Here is a 16,708-nt window from a genome sequence, read left to right as displayed (position 1 = left end):
TATTTGTAACCCCACATTGGCTGAGGAGACTCAGTTTTTGGACCTGATAAAGCTGAAATTGGGCTCACCAATACAGGTTATGAAGAGATGGGGCACTTCCTCACAAGGTCCTGTATTTTATCTCGACCTGAACTGGCTGCATCTAACAGTCTGGCTATTGAAAGGGAAGCGCTGGTCTCACTGGGTTGTTCTCCAAAGTTATCAGAACGCTTCTTACTTCTAGAAGAGTATTGAAAGTATACTCCTTTATCTGGACCAAGTTTGCAGCTGGTGCCAGGAACACGAAGAAAATCTAAGAAATCCACGAATTCTGGCTATCTTGGATTTTCTCCAAGAAGGCTTTGACAAAGGTCTTCAATCCATCACCATTGTGCATCAGGTGTCTGCCCTTAGTAGCATGATGTTTGCAGAATCTGTAGGTTCTCTGGCAGAGAACCTCTAGGTAGCCAGATTCCTTACGGCAGTCCAGTTAGCCAAGCTGGCTATTAGACCTCATTTTCCCAAGTGGGCCACTTACGTTGAGAGCCCTGACAAACCTTCCCTTTGAACCACTGACATCAGTGTCAGCATTTTCTTTATCCATTAGAACTTGCTTTCTGTTACCATCATGTCGACCAAACAAATGTTGGAGCTGTTGGCGCTCTCTATGCAGGAACTTTACTCCATGATTCTTGAGTACAAGATGGTGCTCAGAACTCTGGAATCATTTATCCCAAACGTGAACTCTTCTTTCCATGCTTCTCAAGAGTGGTTCTCCCTTCATTCTTTCCAAAGCCACAACATCCCACTGAGGAGAGGATGGCACACCTTAGATGTCAGAAGGGCTCTGAAAATTTACCTCAAATGTTCAAAGTCACAAGGAGCTCAGGGGCCCTGTTTGTATCCTTCTATCCGAAACACCAAGGTCTCAGAGATGCCATGTATTCTGTTGCTAGGTGGATTAGATTATGCATTGTGGAAGCATACTAGGTATCAGGGATTCTAGTTCCAGAACGGGTCAGGGCACGCTTTATGCAATCCCTGGCAAACTTGTGGACAGAAAGCTAATGCACCCACAGCAGAAATTTGTAAGGCAGCCACCTGGTCAAATGCTGCCTCCTTTATCAATCACTAGAAGGGGGACTTCCTGTCTTCTGCAGCGGCGTCCTTTGGCAGGAAGGTGCTGTAGGCAGTTGCCTGGAAATGATTTTGCCCTTTGAGTAAATATTATAGATGGGAAGAGATACGGTTTTTCCTTTTTCTGACCTTTTCTATTGCCTCCGTACATCTGCTTGCTGCTTCTCAGACGTCAAGAATTGTGGGAGATGCTGGGCTGCAAAACAGAAAATTTCTTACCAACAATTTCCTTTCCACTAGCAGAGTCTCCCACAATTCTACCCATCCTGGATGGCTCACCAGTCAAGGGTCAGTTATTAAGTGGAATCATTACCATATCATAGTCTTCCTTGGTCTAATGCAACGATTCTCAAATTGTGGGTCGGGACCCCAAAGTGGGTCGCAACCCCATTTTAATGGGGTCACTAGGGCTGGCTTAGACTTGCTGGGGCTTGGAGCCAGAGCTGAAGCCTGAGCCCCACTGCCGGGGGCTGAAGCCTGAGGGCTTCAGCCCTGGGCAGTGGGGCTCAGATTACAGGCCCTCTGTCTGGGGGTTGAAGCCCTTGGGCTTTGGCCTCGTCGCCTGGGGCGGTGGGGCTTCGGCTTTGGCCTCTTCGCCTGGGGCGGTGGGGCTTGGGCTTTGGCTTTCGCCTCCCACCAGGCTTTGGCAGTGGTGCAAGTAAAATCCATGTCTTACCGGTACGGGGGGGCACTAGCTAAGGGGGTACGTGACCATCCATGTGACTCCCAAGCCCCAGAGCCCCCACGCTCTCTCCGTCCCCTCCTCACATCCATCCCATGTTACCTGGGCCGTGCGGGGGGTTGGGCTCTGTCCTCCTCCGGCTGCACGCGGGGCAGGGTTTGGGCGGGGGGGGTGGTACAGCCACCGGAGGAGCTGCCAGCTTCTGCTCCTTTCCGCGCTGCTGCCCCTCCCAGCGGGGAAAGGAGCAGAACTCCCAGCCCCGCCCCCTGCCCTTCCAGGCACGGAGCTGCGTCTCCATCCTTCCTCGTACTGCAGCAGCAGCCCTGCCGGAGGACAGGGCTGAGGGGGGCAGGGCTGGGAGCGGTACAGCCGCTGGAGGAGCTGCCGGCATTCTGCTCCTTTTCCCGCTTCCCCTCCCAGCGGGGAAAGGAGCGGAACCCCCAGCCCTCTCCTCCAGCAGGGCTGCTGCTGTGTCTTTCTGGTATGGCGTACCAGCTATAAATAGCTTGCTGGTATGGCGTACCGGAGTGTACTGGCCTACTTGCACTGCTGGGCTTCGGTCCCCTCTCCTGGGGTCGTGTAGTAATTTTTGTTGTCAGAAGGGGGTCACAGTGCAATGAAGTTTTTGAGAACCCCTGGCCTAATGTATGTAGTTATTTTTGTCATCTTTGGAATATTTGTTAATGATGGTAGCAAGTTTTGCAATTTGTGAATAACTCATCTGGAAGCAAGCAGGAGATGAGGGGGTGTGGCAAGACCATGTGGCTCCAAAACTCTGATTCACCTCCCTGAGCTGCAAAGAGAGGAGAGTAGCCCAAATTTCAAGAATTGTGGGAGGACGCTGCTAGCAGCAAGGAAATTATTGGTAAGAAATTTTCTGATTTTATCCCCATATCTTGGGGCTAATAATTCTAGGTGTTCAGATAGTACAGTGAATGACTCACATAGGATCTAGAATAACACTTTAGCCTCAGAGTTGTTAAACCTGTATATAGTTCTTACTTATAAAACAGGAAACAATTATTTAAATATTCATAATTTTAAGAATAATTTCTGTTTGGATTTAAATACATTGGTTAAGGCCACCGTAAAAGTAACTTCCTTTTTGTGTTAGCAAGTTCCATGTATTTAAATCAAAATAAATGTTTTCCTTTTTTTTCTTCAGCTACCAGAGGAGAAAAGGAATAATTATAAATGAAACCTCAGTAGTTGTATATGCCCAGTTACTCACTGGTCGTAGATATCAGCTAAATCCAAATGGTGAAGTTTATTTGGAGAAGCAGTGGTCAAAACAAGTTCTTCCTTTTGTTTACCAAACTATTGTCAAGGTAAATATTCCAAATACTCCTAATCTTTTCTTCTATAAAATTTTCCTTTCCATTAGGAAAGGATTAGAACTGTGGGTCGGGACCCCAAAGTGGCCAAGGGCTGGCATTCCTCTTCCTGGGGTCCAGGACTGAAGCCTGAGCCCCAATGTCCGGGGCCGAAGACCAAGGGCTTGAGCCTTGAGTGTGTGTGTAGGGGGCCCCTCAGGTAACATGCCCCACGCCTGGGGCTGAAGCCCTTGGGATTCGACTTTGCCCCCTCCCACCAAGAGCGGTGGAGCTCAGGCTTCGGTCCCCCCCTCCTGGAGTCGTCTAGCAATTTTTGTTGTCAGAAGGGGGTTGAGATGCAATGAAGTTTGAGAACCCCTGGATTAGAATGCATACTTTAAAACAGACAAATAACAAAAGAGTTATTTTGTTAATAGTTAAGAGTTATTTTGCTCCCTATACTTCTGTTAGTCTTAAAGGTGCCACAGGACCCTCTGTTGCTTTTTACAGACTCAGACTAACACGGCTACCCCTCTGGTAACAAAAGAGTTAATCAGCATCTTAATTTTATGGTAATAGTGCAGCCTTTCTAGTCCAAAAAGTATATACTTTGTCAAAAGCAACATTAAATGGTATATATTTTTTCATTTAAACTCCCATTTCAAAAGTGTTGGGAGCTAGACTGAAGGCTCTTGTCACAAAAGTTGTGACCCTACTGCATATTTTAGTTTGATTGCCACGAACTTTTGTGAGGACATTTTGAATAAAATACAGTAGTCATCTTGGACCATATGTAGCCCAGTAGCTTTATGTAATTTCACTGACAGTATTACTTTCAAAAACTGAGTTGATGTATATTTTAGGTAGTGAGGTTAGCATGAAGGAAATAGTTTGTAGTTTACTTTATAGTGATTGTTCGATATTTGGTAATAAATATCTATTTAGCAGACCTGTTTAAAGAACATATTGGGATTGATAGATATTTTAACACCATAGATTTTATCTTCTTATTTCATGTAGGATATCAGTGCTTTTGACTCTCGTTTCTCCAACATCAAAACCTTGGATGATCTGTTTCCTCCTGGAAGTACAGTCTTTATGCTGGGGACTCCTTACTATGGCTGCACAGGAGAAGTTAGTTCAAACATTTCTTCTTACAAGATTTCTTTTCTTACAAGCCTATAAATATCAAGGGCCAGATTCTCTGGTGCTGTGTGGCAGAATCTAGCTCTGGAGTCAGTCTAACCAACCCAGGTTGCTTTACTTTGGTGGCTTAGTTGACATGGGTGAGCTCCTGCCTCTCCCCTACCATGTTGCTAACGTAACAGGGAAAAAGGAGCATAACGAGAATGTCCCATCAACATCATGATCATCAGCTATGGTTTTGTTCCTTTGGGTCTCTTTGCAGTCAGCCTGATAGCTGTCCTAACTAAGTGCAATAGAACTGGCCCTGTAAAGAAGCTGCACCAAGATCTGAGGAGGGCAAAGTTGAGCTTTAAGGTGTTTTTGCCCATCCCCACACTTGACCTATGGTCTATACAGATAAACTGCCCAGTTTATCTATACAGAGTATAGACCCCAAAGTCTGGTGCCAAGTCTGTTTTTAAATGACCTCTTTTTCTAAATGAGAGAGGTAGTATTTGTCTACCATCTCTCTCATATATGGCAGACAAACACACACATATACGTATATATAATAAAAATCTATACAGTGAATTTACACATGTAGCTTAGGCTTCTCACAGAAAGTATAAGTCTAGAGTTTTTATCTCAATTATTCCAGCAGAGAAGTGAATTAAGTTTATTAACTTACTTTGTTTTCTACCAGGTGCAGGATTCATGTGATGTTATCACAGAAGGTAGAATTCGTGTAGTTTTCAATATCCCGTGTGAACCCCAGCTTGATTCCTTAATACAGAACCAGCATGTAAGTATTTTTGTAAATCCAGTAAATACTTAAATATTGTGTCAGATATTTTTGTCAGTGGCAAATTTCCTTCACAGATCCCAGTTGTCTTTTGTGCCGCAATCCATATCCTTCTGTAAAAGACTGAAGTACTAAAACATTCTCATTCAGGGAGACTATCTTAACTAATATATTGTAATGTAAGGCTGAATACAAGGTCTGTTCAGATCATTGAACTGCACTCTTACCGTGCAGTTCCATACCCATGTCCCATGGTTTGCATCCTCTGTGGGATGGTCTAGTTCTACTAGAATCTGGCTGCCAGTTGTGATGCTCCTTTATGTGTACCAGCATCTGGTGACCAGAAACAATATTTCCGGGCAGTGAGAAACGGGGATCACCATGTGCTTGTAACTTTTTTACTCACATGATTGCATTGGCTTCACTTTCATTTCTGGTTGCCATTAACACCTTAAACTGCAATATTTAAAACATTGGTCTGTTCAGGAGATCTAGTCATTGTGACAGTTAAGGTCAGCTGGGTGACTCTGGCAGTTAGTCCCTGAATTTAGGCAATTCATGACAAGACAGCAGGGTTTTTTCAGTTGATGATCCTTTCCTTGGGAACTAGTTCCCATTAGTGATCTGTAAGAGCCTGAGCTGACAAGTTTCAGAGCAAGATGTGAGATGTTCTCGCTTGGTTTAGCTCAGTGTTTTTCAAACACATTGAGCTCAGGGACTATATTGTATTTTATTACTCAATATTTATAATAGCTCCCCAAGGTCCCAATCTAGGTCACTGCCTCGTTCTGCAGCTAGACACTCTAGCAACACAGTCCCTGCCCCAAATAACTTTGTAAATTCCTCTGGGCCTGCCCTGGGATGGGAAAAAGGGAAATGTTCATCACTTATCTTCTCCTCTCTGGATCCTCAGACCAATGGAAGGGTCTCCTGCAGAGTTCTGGGAGCTGGTTTCCTTTCCTCTCCTCCCAACCCTTAGTGCAGGAATAGCAGAGAAATATATAGGGTTGGAAGGTAATTTTTAAAAGGAAATAAATGGGCTTTTAAAATTAATTATAGTACTTTATTGCCTCTATCCTGTCCTAGTATATAGTAATATATTTTTATTTTTAAAGAAATATTCTGTGAAGTACAATCCTGGATACGTTTTAGCCAGTCGTCTTGGAGTGAGTGGATATCTTGTCTCCAGGTTTACAGGAAGCATATTTATTGGAAGAGGATCCAGGAGAAAGTATGTTTGTAATAAATTTCTTTATAATTAAAACTCTCAATTATGCATGTAAAATTGTAGATTATATGCTGTGGTAGATTCCGCCTAATAGCAATCCTGATATTAGCAACTTCCAGTTAATGGGAACATTTTGCCAGGAACCAATCCCATCCCATTAACATCAGTGTTGATAGGATTAGGATATTGGCACCAGCATGCTTCTTATTAGCAACTTTTTTTAAAGAAAGGCCCCACCTGCAGGCAGGTTTGCGAGTCTATAGGCAGGGAAGTACGTATTGAGATGTGCAGAGCACTCCCTGCAGATAGGTTTATGAGGCTGCATCCAGGAATGGAAGAGCTGGGGCATGCCTTCCCTCGCTGCAGCACCGCAAACCTACCTGTGGCCGGTGCTCATCGTGTCCCAGCGCTTCCTTCTGGGGCTGCAGCCCAGCAAACCTGTCTGCACATGGGACTGTATAGGAGGTAAGAGGCTGTGGGCTGGGCAGTAGTGGGGAGAGGAGTTGCAGCCCAGCAAACCTTACTGCACATGGGATCATACAAGGAGATAAGGGGCTGCAGGCTGGGAGGGGAGGCCATAGGCAATAGCGGGGAGGAGGGCTGCATCCCGGGTGTTGGAACTGCATGATATCTCTCCTTGCACTCTCCAGGCTATGCCCTGCCAGGAGACTACACACAGGGAAGGGAGCGCTGGAGCATGCAAAGCCTTCCACTTATTAGCAACTGCTGGATAATAGCAACTTTTGGCTAGCAGCCAAGGGGTTGCTAATAAGTGGAAGCTACTGTAAACAGAATTTACTATATTGATTTTTCTTATGTTTTCATCCTATTTGACATCTCAGTATTCATAAATTCTAATGGGATCTGTGATATAAAATTTTATTGATAGCGTATTTGATATAAGCAATGTTTTCAGAAAGATGCACTCTTCAATTAACGGAAGCTTAGTTTGTTAATTTTCTGAATCAGAGCTTTGTTCTGGTTGTTTAATTGTTTTTTTTAAAAAACTAAGAATCGCTTAGATTTACTAAGTACCAAAAAATTGTTTAGTTGCAGTGATATTCTAATTGACCATTAGTAGAATATTGCATCAGATTAAAAATTGAAAAATCAAATTAAAAATCCCAGTTGAATCATATGTACTCCTATACTTCATATATTTTTTTGGATTCTTCTCTTGGAGACACCTTCAGTATGTTAAATCTGCAGCAGCACCTAGGAGGCTAGTAGGTTGAGACCATAATTCTAGAGGATGTAGTTCTGAGTTTATGCCACCCAATGCTGTCATGATGCCCTTCCTGCCTCAATCAGAAAATGAGGCCCAGGCTGTAAACTGGTACATTTGAAATTGCTTTATTAAAATTTTAAGAAAAATCAATTAAAAAAATAACCCTCAACTGGGGCATTAGTATAAAAGACTTTTCCGTCAAGTGAGTTTTGGGTGAGAATTTTTCTTTAAATCCCTCATCTGTAAATATATTTCACCTTTACAACCAACCTTCCAAAGCAAGGAGACCCCGAGAAGACTATATTCAAAGCCCGTTAACAGTTCTTAATTGGCTAGAAAGATTACTGTTGACCAACCCAAGATACCTGAGCTACTTCAGGCCAGGCAAAATGCCTCTAAAGTGTGTCCAGCCCTTGGTAGTGCTGAGGAGGACACCAGGGTGGAACTAGGACTCTATTGGAGTTCCCTCTTGTAGTACAGAGCACTAACTCTATGCCACAAAGTTGACAATCTTTGTTTGTTTGTAATTTGTGTATTTATTGAATAACAGTTAAAAATATGCAATTGTATACAACTTGTGAAAAAGATAGTAATCCAAAAGTCACATGATATGCTTTCCTAAAACTCAAAACACCTGCTTCCTGTTACATCCCACAGAGTGATTATAGCCAACTCTTATATAGCACTTTTCATCAGTAATTCTCAAAGTGCTTTACAAAGTAGGTCAGTTTCATTAGCAGATAAAGATGTTATCAGAAACAACTTTTCTGAGGCTCAAGTCAGATGTCAGTAGTTTTTCCTTTACAAAACGTAATTTTTTGTTTTGCAGTCCACATGGAGACCACAAGGCAAATGTGGGCTTGAATCTGAAGTTTAATAAGAAGAATGAAGAGGTCCCTGGCTATACTAAGAAGGTTAGAAATGAATGGATGTATTCTTCTGCAGTGGAGCAACTTCTTGCTGAGTATTTAGAAAGGTAAGAGTTGAATAATAACGTCATATTTCTGAAATTATTGTACTGAAATTGTAAATGGGTTTTATTCACTGTGCAAAAGTTTATTATTGATGACTCTGGGACTGGAGGTAGGGTAACCCAAATCCTGGTTTAATGAGAAATAAGTGCATCAAATGAAGTATTTTGAGGTGTTTCTGACTTTTAGACTTAAAACGGACTATAATTGAACATGAAATAGCAAAGGAACAAACTCAGCAACATTATTAAGAATGTCATGGAAGATTCTTAAAGCTAAGATTAAAGAAATTGAAAGAAATGATATTTTCCTCATATCTTCAATGTACAATCTGTACCCAGTCATGGCTTTTTCTTTGCTGTGTAGACACACACTAGTTTTCTTACATTTAGAAGTTACTTTGGAACACTTTCTATTTGAAGAGAAGTGATGGCTATAATTCAGGATCTGTGTTTCAAAATCAGATGGTGACAACTGTAATAAGACATTCTGCGTGTGGGAGGTGTCTAAATTATTTCATTTTGTTGCATAGAATATTGACATAAACACATACTGCTCCAGTGTGCTGGAATTTGAAAACACCTCATATTATAATAGTTACACTGCATAGGAAATCCAGTTTTATTGTACTATCTATATTACCTTCTAGAACCACTTTGAAATCAGTTTATATCCCATTGTAGTCTCTCCTGATTGATGAGGAATTAAAAACTAAAATGAAGGAGGCTAGTGTGTGGAAGTGATCTTGTGGAGGAGACGAATTAAACTTTCATTTCTAGACCAGTGCTGTTGTCATTCAGCATGTAGTACACATGATATCTCACGGATTTATATTCACAGTGAAAGATCACTTAGTCATTGTCTAGCCCCTTAGTAACGACTAGAGGCTGACTACAATTATGTAAAAATGACTGCATAAATGGGAAAAAATAAACAGCCTAAAAAGCAAAATGTTAAGCTATCATGTGGGGCTTTGGTGACATCCCAATCCATCCAAGTTCCTCTCCAGTAACTTGTCATCATTAGAATCCCTCAGCAACAGTCTGTCTCTATAATGTAAGTTTATTTTATGGAGAGGGGGATGGAGCATGTGGGATCTTCCAATTTCTTCTTTATTCCTATGTCATAGAGATCCAGCCTTTTAACCAAAGAGGACAGGACACAGGCCTTTCTGGAACCCATCAGTACTGCTTCTGAGGTTGCATGATGGAGTTGGGTGGACTTAGAGAAAGGGAATGTCTCATTTTACTTCTAGTGTGTTCTGAGTCCTAGCAAGAGATGATCTTGGACAGAACTCTGATTTTGCATCTTTAGACAGCATATTGCACTGCCTATTTGGCCAATAAAACTCTGTACATTTATGAAAAGCTACTGCACCCTGGATTCCAGATTATTTTGTGTCTATTAAGCACTTGTTTTTGACTGTGCTGTATGTGAAACTATATCTCTTTCATTATTAGGGTCCCTGAACTGTTTAGTTATATTGCCAAAAATAGTCAAGAAGATATATTCTATGAAGATGATATTTGGCCTGGGGAGGACGAGAATGGGTGAGCAATGTTTTTTCATTTTGATTAAATAGTATTCTATATGACAAGTTCCAGATATTGACCTCTGTACATTCAAAAACTGCTGAAGTCGCAAAGCAAAGAAGGGTACAATTATTTCAGTATTTTTGGAATCACCCAGTCCAAATACTAGACTAGAAATTTTGCTGTAATAAAAATGTGCAGAAATTCTTCAAGTACTGAAATATCTGCAGGCAGGGAAACTGCCCAACCTGAAGATTGGTAGACAGGAAACTGGTGGCAAGAGGGATTTGACAGTACTGAAAATGGCTGCCACCACATAATGGTGGCCTTTTTAAATAACTGAAACCTGTCTTTTTCTTCAGGACCAGACTCATTAAAGGATGATTTTGACAATTATCAGGATATTACATATGTCGTTTCTAGAGCCAGCTATTTATCACACCTATACCTCATATTTGTACAGTTTAGTTCTCTATGGTTTTTAATTTTTGCTTTTAAAATAATCTTCATGGGGTGTTTTTAATGATTTTTGTTTGAAAATCCAGATTTTTAGTCTGGAAGATAGAATTTCAAGAGTCTGCATTTTAGTTTATATTTTTGAAGCCTCAGTCTATCATGGTTAATTTTTTGGTCCCTATACTAAACTCTCGGAGCACCACATAGCAGTGTTTGTTATGACTATATCCAGTTATAAGATGTGCCTACTACTGTAGTATCTGGTGACATTATAAATCCAGAAACTGCGTATAGTCCACAATAATATATAAGCCCTCAACAATTATGATCAATATGTAATTTTTTTTATATAGTGCTGAGAGAGTTCAAGAAATTGTTGCCTGGCTAAAGGCGCATCCTGTCAGCGCTTTATCTCGTTCATCTTGTGACTTACAAATTCTGGATGCAGCTATTGTAGAGAAAATTGAAGAAGAATTAGAGAAGTGCAAGGTACTGAATTTTTATAGATTTGACTAGTGATGGACCAAAAAGCAGTTGTTTTTATTGTCCAAGTACTTTATTCAGATTACAGAAAATGGTTTTTCTGTGGCATGGCAAATACTACAGAGACTATTGGAAGAACTGTAAGCTACTAAATTGCATCATAAATTGTCATAGCAACTCAGAAAAGGGCCTCAGCAGTCTGTCTACTCTTTGGTTCTTTTCTCTCTAGTTAGTTAAGTCAGATTTACTCTGAGCTCCCCTGACTGTGAATGATTTTGGGAAAAGAATCTGTGTCCAAAGAGGTCCTGGACTCCTCACAATGTCTTCCAAACACAAACCCAATCTTCCATTCTGTTTCCCAAATAGTTTCCCTTTGATCCGCAGATAACTAGGAGGCAGTCTCCTCCAGCCTCACAGGTCTCTCTCATCAGATCTATTCAAGTAAAAGAGAAAATAAAACAAAAATAGGCAAGGAAGTATTAAGGTTAAATGGGTTATTAAGTCCCATGATGTGTAGCAAATCCCCATGAGACAAGTGGTTGATATTCTTCCAGATTGTGTAGAAGGATCCAGAAGCAAAAGTGATATTAACTTTGGGTTTGTTTTGGGATTGGTTAAATAATTTAAGCCATGGTTTAGAAAGACTAACCTGACTTCTTAGATCCAGTTACTTGAAAGTATTTTTTAAATACAGTGTTTTGGCATGATTCAAAGTCTTGAGAACTGTGTCTCCTCCTTTAATACCGGAAGAATGCCTGCAGTACATTTTCATGGAGCACATATACATATATTTTCTTCCAAAGTCCTACTGTATTCTGATCCCTGTTCTGCTTGCTTGCTCAACACATCAAAAAAAAAAAAAATCCCGTATGTTTTCACTTCAGACTGATAGTGGGCATTTTTTATCTAAGACATTGCAAAACAATGGCATAAGACTTCTTACTTAATTGTTTTTAAAATTCTTTTGTCCCTTTCCTTTAGCAAAGAAAGAGTAACAAGAAGGTGCGAGTGACGGTGAAACCCCATTTGCTGTATAGAGTAAGTCATTTGAGGGCTGTTCGTTTTTATAATAAAATTAAACATATGTAAAATAAATATAACCTGGACAAACTTCATGAACTTTCAAAAATTATTATAGGGCACTTCACTTAGTTGGGACAGGATTAATTAAGGTGTCTCCTAGAAAATCAGTTTCAGTGTGGAGTTACTTAATAACAATGACTGCTGCATAAATGGGACAGAAATTCAATTATCGACTCTCATGTGGTTTGGTAGCATATGTCTTTTGCCTTCTTCTGTCTGTTTGCTGATTCTACAACTTTCATTCCCTCCATAATTGTAATATATGTAAAAAGAATATTAAATGCTTCAGAAATGCTGCCCTTTGCCTGTTTTGCTCTTTTCATGGCACCTGTATGCTCTAGGCTGCTTTGCTTGGTATCTCACAGCTGGTGGCACAAGAGAAGCTGAACATTATTTCTGATTGTGCCTTCCGTCAACTCCATGGGCTCATTCAGTAGCACTGAGTAGCACTGCAGCTTCCTAGTTAGCAATATTATTAATAAAAGGATGTTTTCTGAGAATTGTAACTCTCTACCTGGTTGTTGAGAGAACAGTTCAAATTGTTTTCTGTGTCCTGAAAACAATGTAATCATTTCAACTTCTTTAAGTTTTAAATCCATGATTCATTTGTTGTTAAAATCAGAATAACTTATATCTTTATATTTTACTAGAATTAATATAGTCTTTTGGTTAATGTCAGCCTTTAGAACAACAGAATGGGGTTGTTCCAGACAGAGATGCAGAGTATCGACTGTTTGACCGTGTTGTCAATGTGAGGGAGAACTTTTCTGTTCCAGTTGGTCTTCGAGGTACCATTATAGGACTTAAAGGAGGTAATGTTTTCCTCGTAATAATGATCATATTTTAGCTATAAGGTTGTCATGAAAACAAACTGCTGTAAGCTTTTATTCTTTTTCATTTAATTGTGAACAGTATTAATAAAGAGTCAGATTGGCGACGAGGCACAATTAAAAAATAGAAATTTGGTTTGTAATGTACCATGCGGTCGTTCCACTTACTGTGCCATCTGTGGGTTCTCAGGCTCAGTGTAACAGCAAGTGCAGAAGTCTTTTCTGCACTATTGCTGCAAAATGTGGAGAGACAAGGGGGAGGATTGGAAGGTGGCCATTGGATCCAGGGTTTAAAGTCTCTGTCCCCACCCCCAAGAAGAGAGTTCATGGTTGTGGGGACCCTAAAGCTTGTTGCAGTGGGAGGTAAGGAAGAAGCTACTCTAGGATTATATTCAGGTATTTGGATTCAGGATCTGAATATTGTGGTCTTCCCCCATTAGAGCAGGATCAGTCGTTTGGTAACTTTCATATGACCAAAGGGTCAGTAATAGGCGCTGACAAACGATTAAAAAAATAGTCGCAATTAATCACGCGATTAATCGCACTGTATCATAGAATACCATTTATTTAAATATTTTTGGATGTTTTCTACATTTTCAAATATATTTATTTCAATTACAAAACAGAATACAAAGTGTACAGTGCTCACTTTATATTTATTTTTGATTACAAGTATTTGCACTGTATAAAAACAAAAGAAATAGTATTTTTCAATTAACTTAAGACAAGTACTGAAGTGCAATCGCTTTATCATGAAAGTTGAACTTAAAAATGTAGAATTATGTTAAAAAAAACCTTCATTCAAAAATAAAACAATGTAAAATTTTAGAGCCTAGAAGTCCACTCAGTCCTACTTATTGTTCAGCCAATCACTCAGACAAACAAGTTTGTTTACATTTGCAGAAGATAATGCTACCCGCTTCTTGTTTACAATGTCACCTGAAAGTGAGAACAGGCGTTCTCATTGCACAGTTGTAGCCAGCATTGCAAGATATTGATGTGCCAGATGCGCTAAAGATTCATATGTCTCTTCATGTTTCAAACACCATTCCAGGGGACATGCGTCCATGCTGATGACGGGTTCTGCTCAATAACTGTCTGAAGCAGTGTGGATTGATGCAGTTAATTTTCGTTATCTGAGTCAGATGCCAACAGCAGAAGGTTGATTTTCTTTTTTGGTGGTTTGAGTTCTGTAGTTTCCTCATCAGAGTGTTTCTCTTTTAAGACTTCTGAACGCATGCTCCACACCTCGTCCCTCTCACATTTTGGAAGGCTCTTCAGGTGCTTAAACCTTGGGTCGAGTGCTGTAACTATCTTTAGAAATCTCACATTGGTACCTTCTTTGCGTTTTGTGAAATCTGCAGTGAAAGTGTTCTTAAAATGAACAACATGTGCTGGGTCATCATCCAAGACTGCTATAACATGAAATATATGGCAGAATGCAGGTAAAACAGAGCAGGGGACATACAATTCTCCTCCAAGGAGTTCAGTCACAGATGTAATTAAAGCATTATTTTTTTAACGAGCGGCATCAGCATGAAAACGTCCTCTGGAATGGTGGCCAAAGCATGAATGGGCCTATGAATGTTTAGCATATCTGGCACGTAAATACCTTGCAATGCTGGCTACAAAAGTGCCATGCAAATGACTCTCTTCACTTTTTGGTGACATTGTAAATAAGAAGTGGGCAGCATTATCTCCCGTAAATGTAAACAAACTTGTTTGTCTTAGTGACTGGCTGAACAAGAAGTAGGACTGAGTGGACTTGTAGGTTCTGAAGTTTTACATTGTTTTGTTTTTGAATGCAGGTTTTTGTATGAAGTGAATTGAAAAATAAAATTTTTTAAATCATTTTTACAGTGCAAATATTTGTAATAAAAAATAATATACACTTTGATTTCAATTACAACACTATATGAATACTATATGAAAATGTAGAAAAACATCCAAAATATTTAATAAATTTCAATTGGTATTCTATTGTTTAACAGCGTGTTTAAAACTGCAATTAATCACAATTAAATTTTTAAATCACAATTAATTTTTTTGAATTGTGTGAGTTAACTGCAGTTAATCGATAGCCCTAGTCAGTAACATTGTTTGGTTTAGATGTCATATGCTGTCATTTGAGCATGATGTTGGAATGCTCTCAAGAAAATGAGAGAGGTATGCATTTGGTTTTTGGTTTTTCTTGGGGTGGGGGAAGCAGGCAGTGGCTTAGGAAGATGGTTTCTCGAATTTTCAAGAGCATGAGAAAGTTGTCTCCAGTTACATTTGGTCCTCTACCCAATGAAGCTGAAGGGATTATTTAGGAACTGAGATTAATATTTTGTTGACTCTTCTCACATCTAATAAAGTCTTATGGAGGAATAAAGATAAAATGACGGAACAGATAAAATCCATTTGGAACAAAAAAAATTGCCTCAGATAGAGTGGAGAATTTAGAGAGTGCTATTTGTGAATAATATAGCTCCATTAGAGTGCATAGTGCTTTATAAACTCCTAATGGCATGTACTGTTCTTCATGTGTGTTTTGTAATCTAAAATAAGTACACAACTCTTCTGGTTTCTCAAGAATCCAGTCTAACTGGCTGAATGGGAGGGAGGGATTAGAGAAAGTGTAACAGGTTTGTCCAGCCTTTCCCACATGTATATTGGCCCTGGTTGTAACAAGTGAGGAAGAAAACTGACAGAATTTGCTTATACTCCAAAGTTTCTGACAAAGTGATAGAAAACTTCAATTAAAAAAAGAATTTGAATTTCTAGAGAGGAGACTTTCTAGCAGTGTGAGAGAGTTCAGTTAAAATTCTCCAGTTAAGCAGCACATCCAACTTAAAGCTCCTAGTAACATATCTAGGAGCTTGTCTACACAAGTTATTCCAGAATAAGGTAAAATGTGAATTTGAAGCAGAATAGCTATTTCGAAATAGCTCCATATCTGGACACTCTTAATTCTGGAATAAGCACGTTCGCACAGAGTTAATTCTGGCCTAACTCCATGTGTAGACAAGCCCTACAGTGAATGCTTAAAACGTAGTTTCATTTATCAGTCACTTCATGTGTTAAGTAGCTCTACCCTTGAATGTAGAACTACTTAGTCTTTGGCCTTAATAAAGGACAGGCAGTAAAGCCAATGAGAAGGAACACATACCAGAAAAAGGGAAGGCATATAGGAGAAGAGACAAAATTGGAGAGAGAGACAGTAAAACAGAGGGACACAATAGTGGTGGTCCGAATGTTTTTATCATACATAAGGTTCCACTAAATATTTACTCCTATGGGCATTCTGCGCCAAAAAATAAAAAATTCTGCAAATTTTATTTGTAAAATAAATATGGAAGCTCCAGCATGGCATTGGGGAACACAGGCCACTGGCTGCACAGAGGTGGGAGATCACTGTGCAGCTCCCCCACCGGGACATGGATTCGACGGTGAGGCTGCACCCAACCCTGACACAGCACAAGGACTGGGCCTTCACCAGAAACACCCCAGGGCCCTGCCCCTCTGTGCCAGGTGCACCAGGTGTGGGCAGGCAGGCTCAGCAAGGCAGGATCCAAGTGTGGAGGGGCTTAGTGTGGGAGGTCCAGCTGTGGGTTGAGAGGATTCTGTGTGTGCAATCTGGGTATGGGCAGCTCAGTTGGAGATCTGGGTGCGGGGGGGATCTGGATGCACAGGGGCTTGTTGGGGAGGTTCTGAGTGCAACAACAATGGGAGTCTGCCAGGGGGTCCAGGGGAAGGTGGTTGGGGCTCAGTGTGGGGGGGGAGAGTCTGGGTGTGGAGAGGATAGGGCTCGGCAGGGGAGCTCAGTGCGGGGGTCCAGATGCTGGGGGAGTTGGGCTCAGTGGGGTGGGGATCCAGG

At 40.6% G+C, this 16,708-nt stretch overlaps 1 protein-coding gene across 4 annotated transcripts in view; it reads left to right on the top strand.

The window, feature by feature from the left end:
- XRN1 (5'-3' exoribonuclease 1) overlaps nt 1–16,708 on the top strand; it is an 82,480-nt gene that overhangs the window by 48,991 nt on the left and 16,781 nt on the right. For all 4 annotated transcript variants that reach the window (XM_026649982.2, XM_026649981.2, XM_026649980.2 and 1 more), the window contains exons 21-29: nt 2,964–3,126; nt 4,132–4,245; nt 4,940–5,038; nt 6,154–6,269; nt 8,324–8,470; nt 9,926–10,015; nt 10,807–10,942; nt 11,918–11,974; nt 12,699–12,831. In XM_026649982.2, the coding sequence (XP_026505767.1) occupies nt 2,964–3,126; nt 4,132–4,245; nt 4,940–5,038; nt 6,154–6,269; nt 8,324–8,470; nt 9,926–10,015; nt 10,807–10,942; nt 11,918–11,974; nt 12,699–12,831 (1,055 nt within the window). The remainder of the gene's footprint in view (nt 1–2,963; nt 3,127–4,131; nt 4,246–4,939; nt 5,039–6,153; nt 6,270–8,323; nt 8,471–9,925; nt 10,016–10,806; nt 10,943–11,917; nt 11,975–12,698; nt 12,832–16,708) is intronic.

The sequence above is a fragment of the Terrapene carolina genome, unplaced genomic scaffold (assembly GCF_002925995.2).
Source record: "Terrapene carolina triunguis isolate 2854851 unplaced genomic scaffold, T_m_triunguis-2.0 Scaffold88, whole genome shotgun sequence".
NCBI classification, from domain to species: domain Eukaryota; kingdom Metazoa; phylum Chordata; order Testudines; family Emydidae; genus Terrapene; species Terrapene triunguis.
The sequence above is the reverse complement of the archived record's forward strand: the minus strand, read 5'-3'. Positions and strand labels throughout refer to the sequence as shown.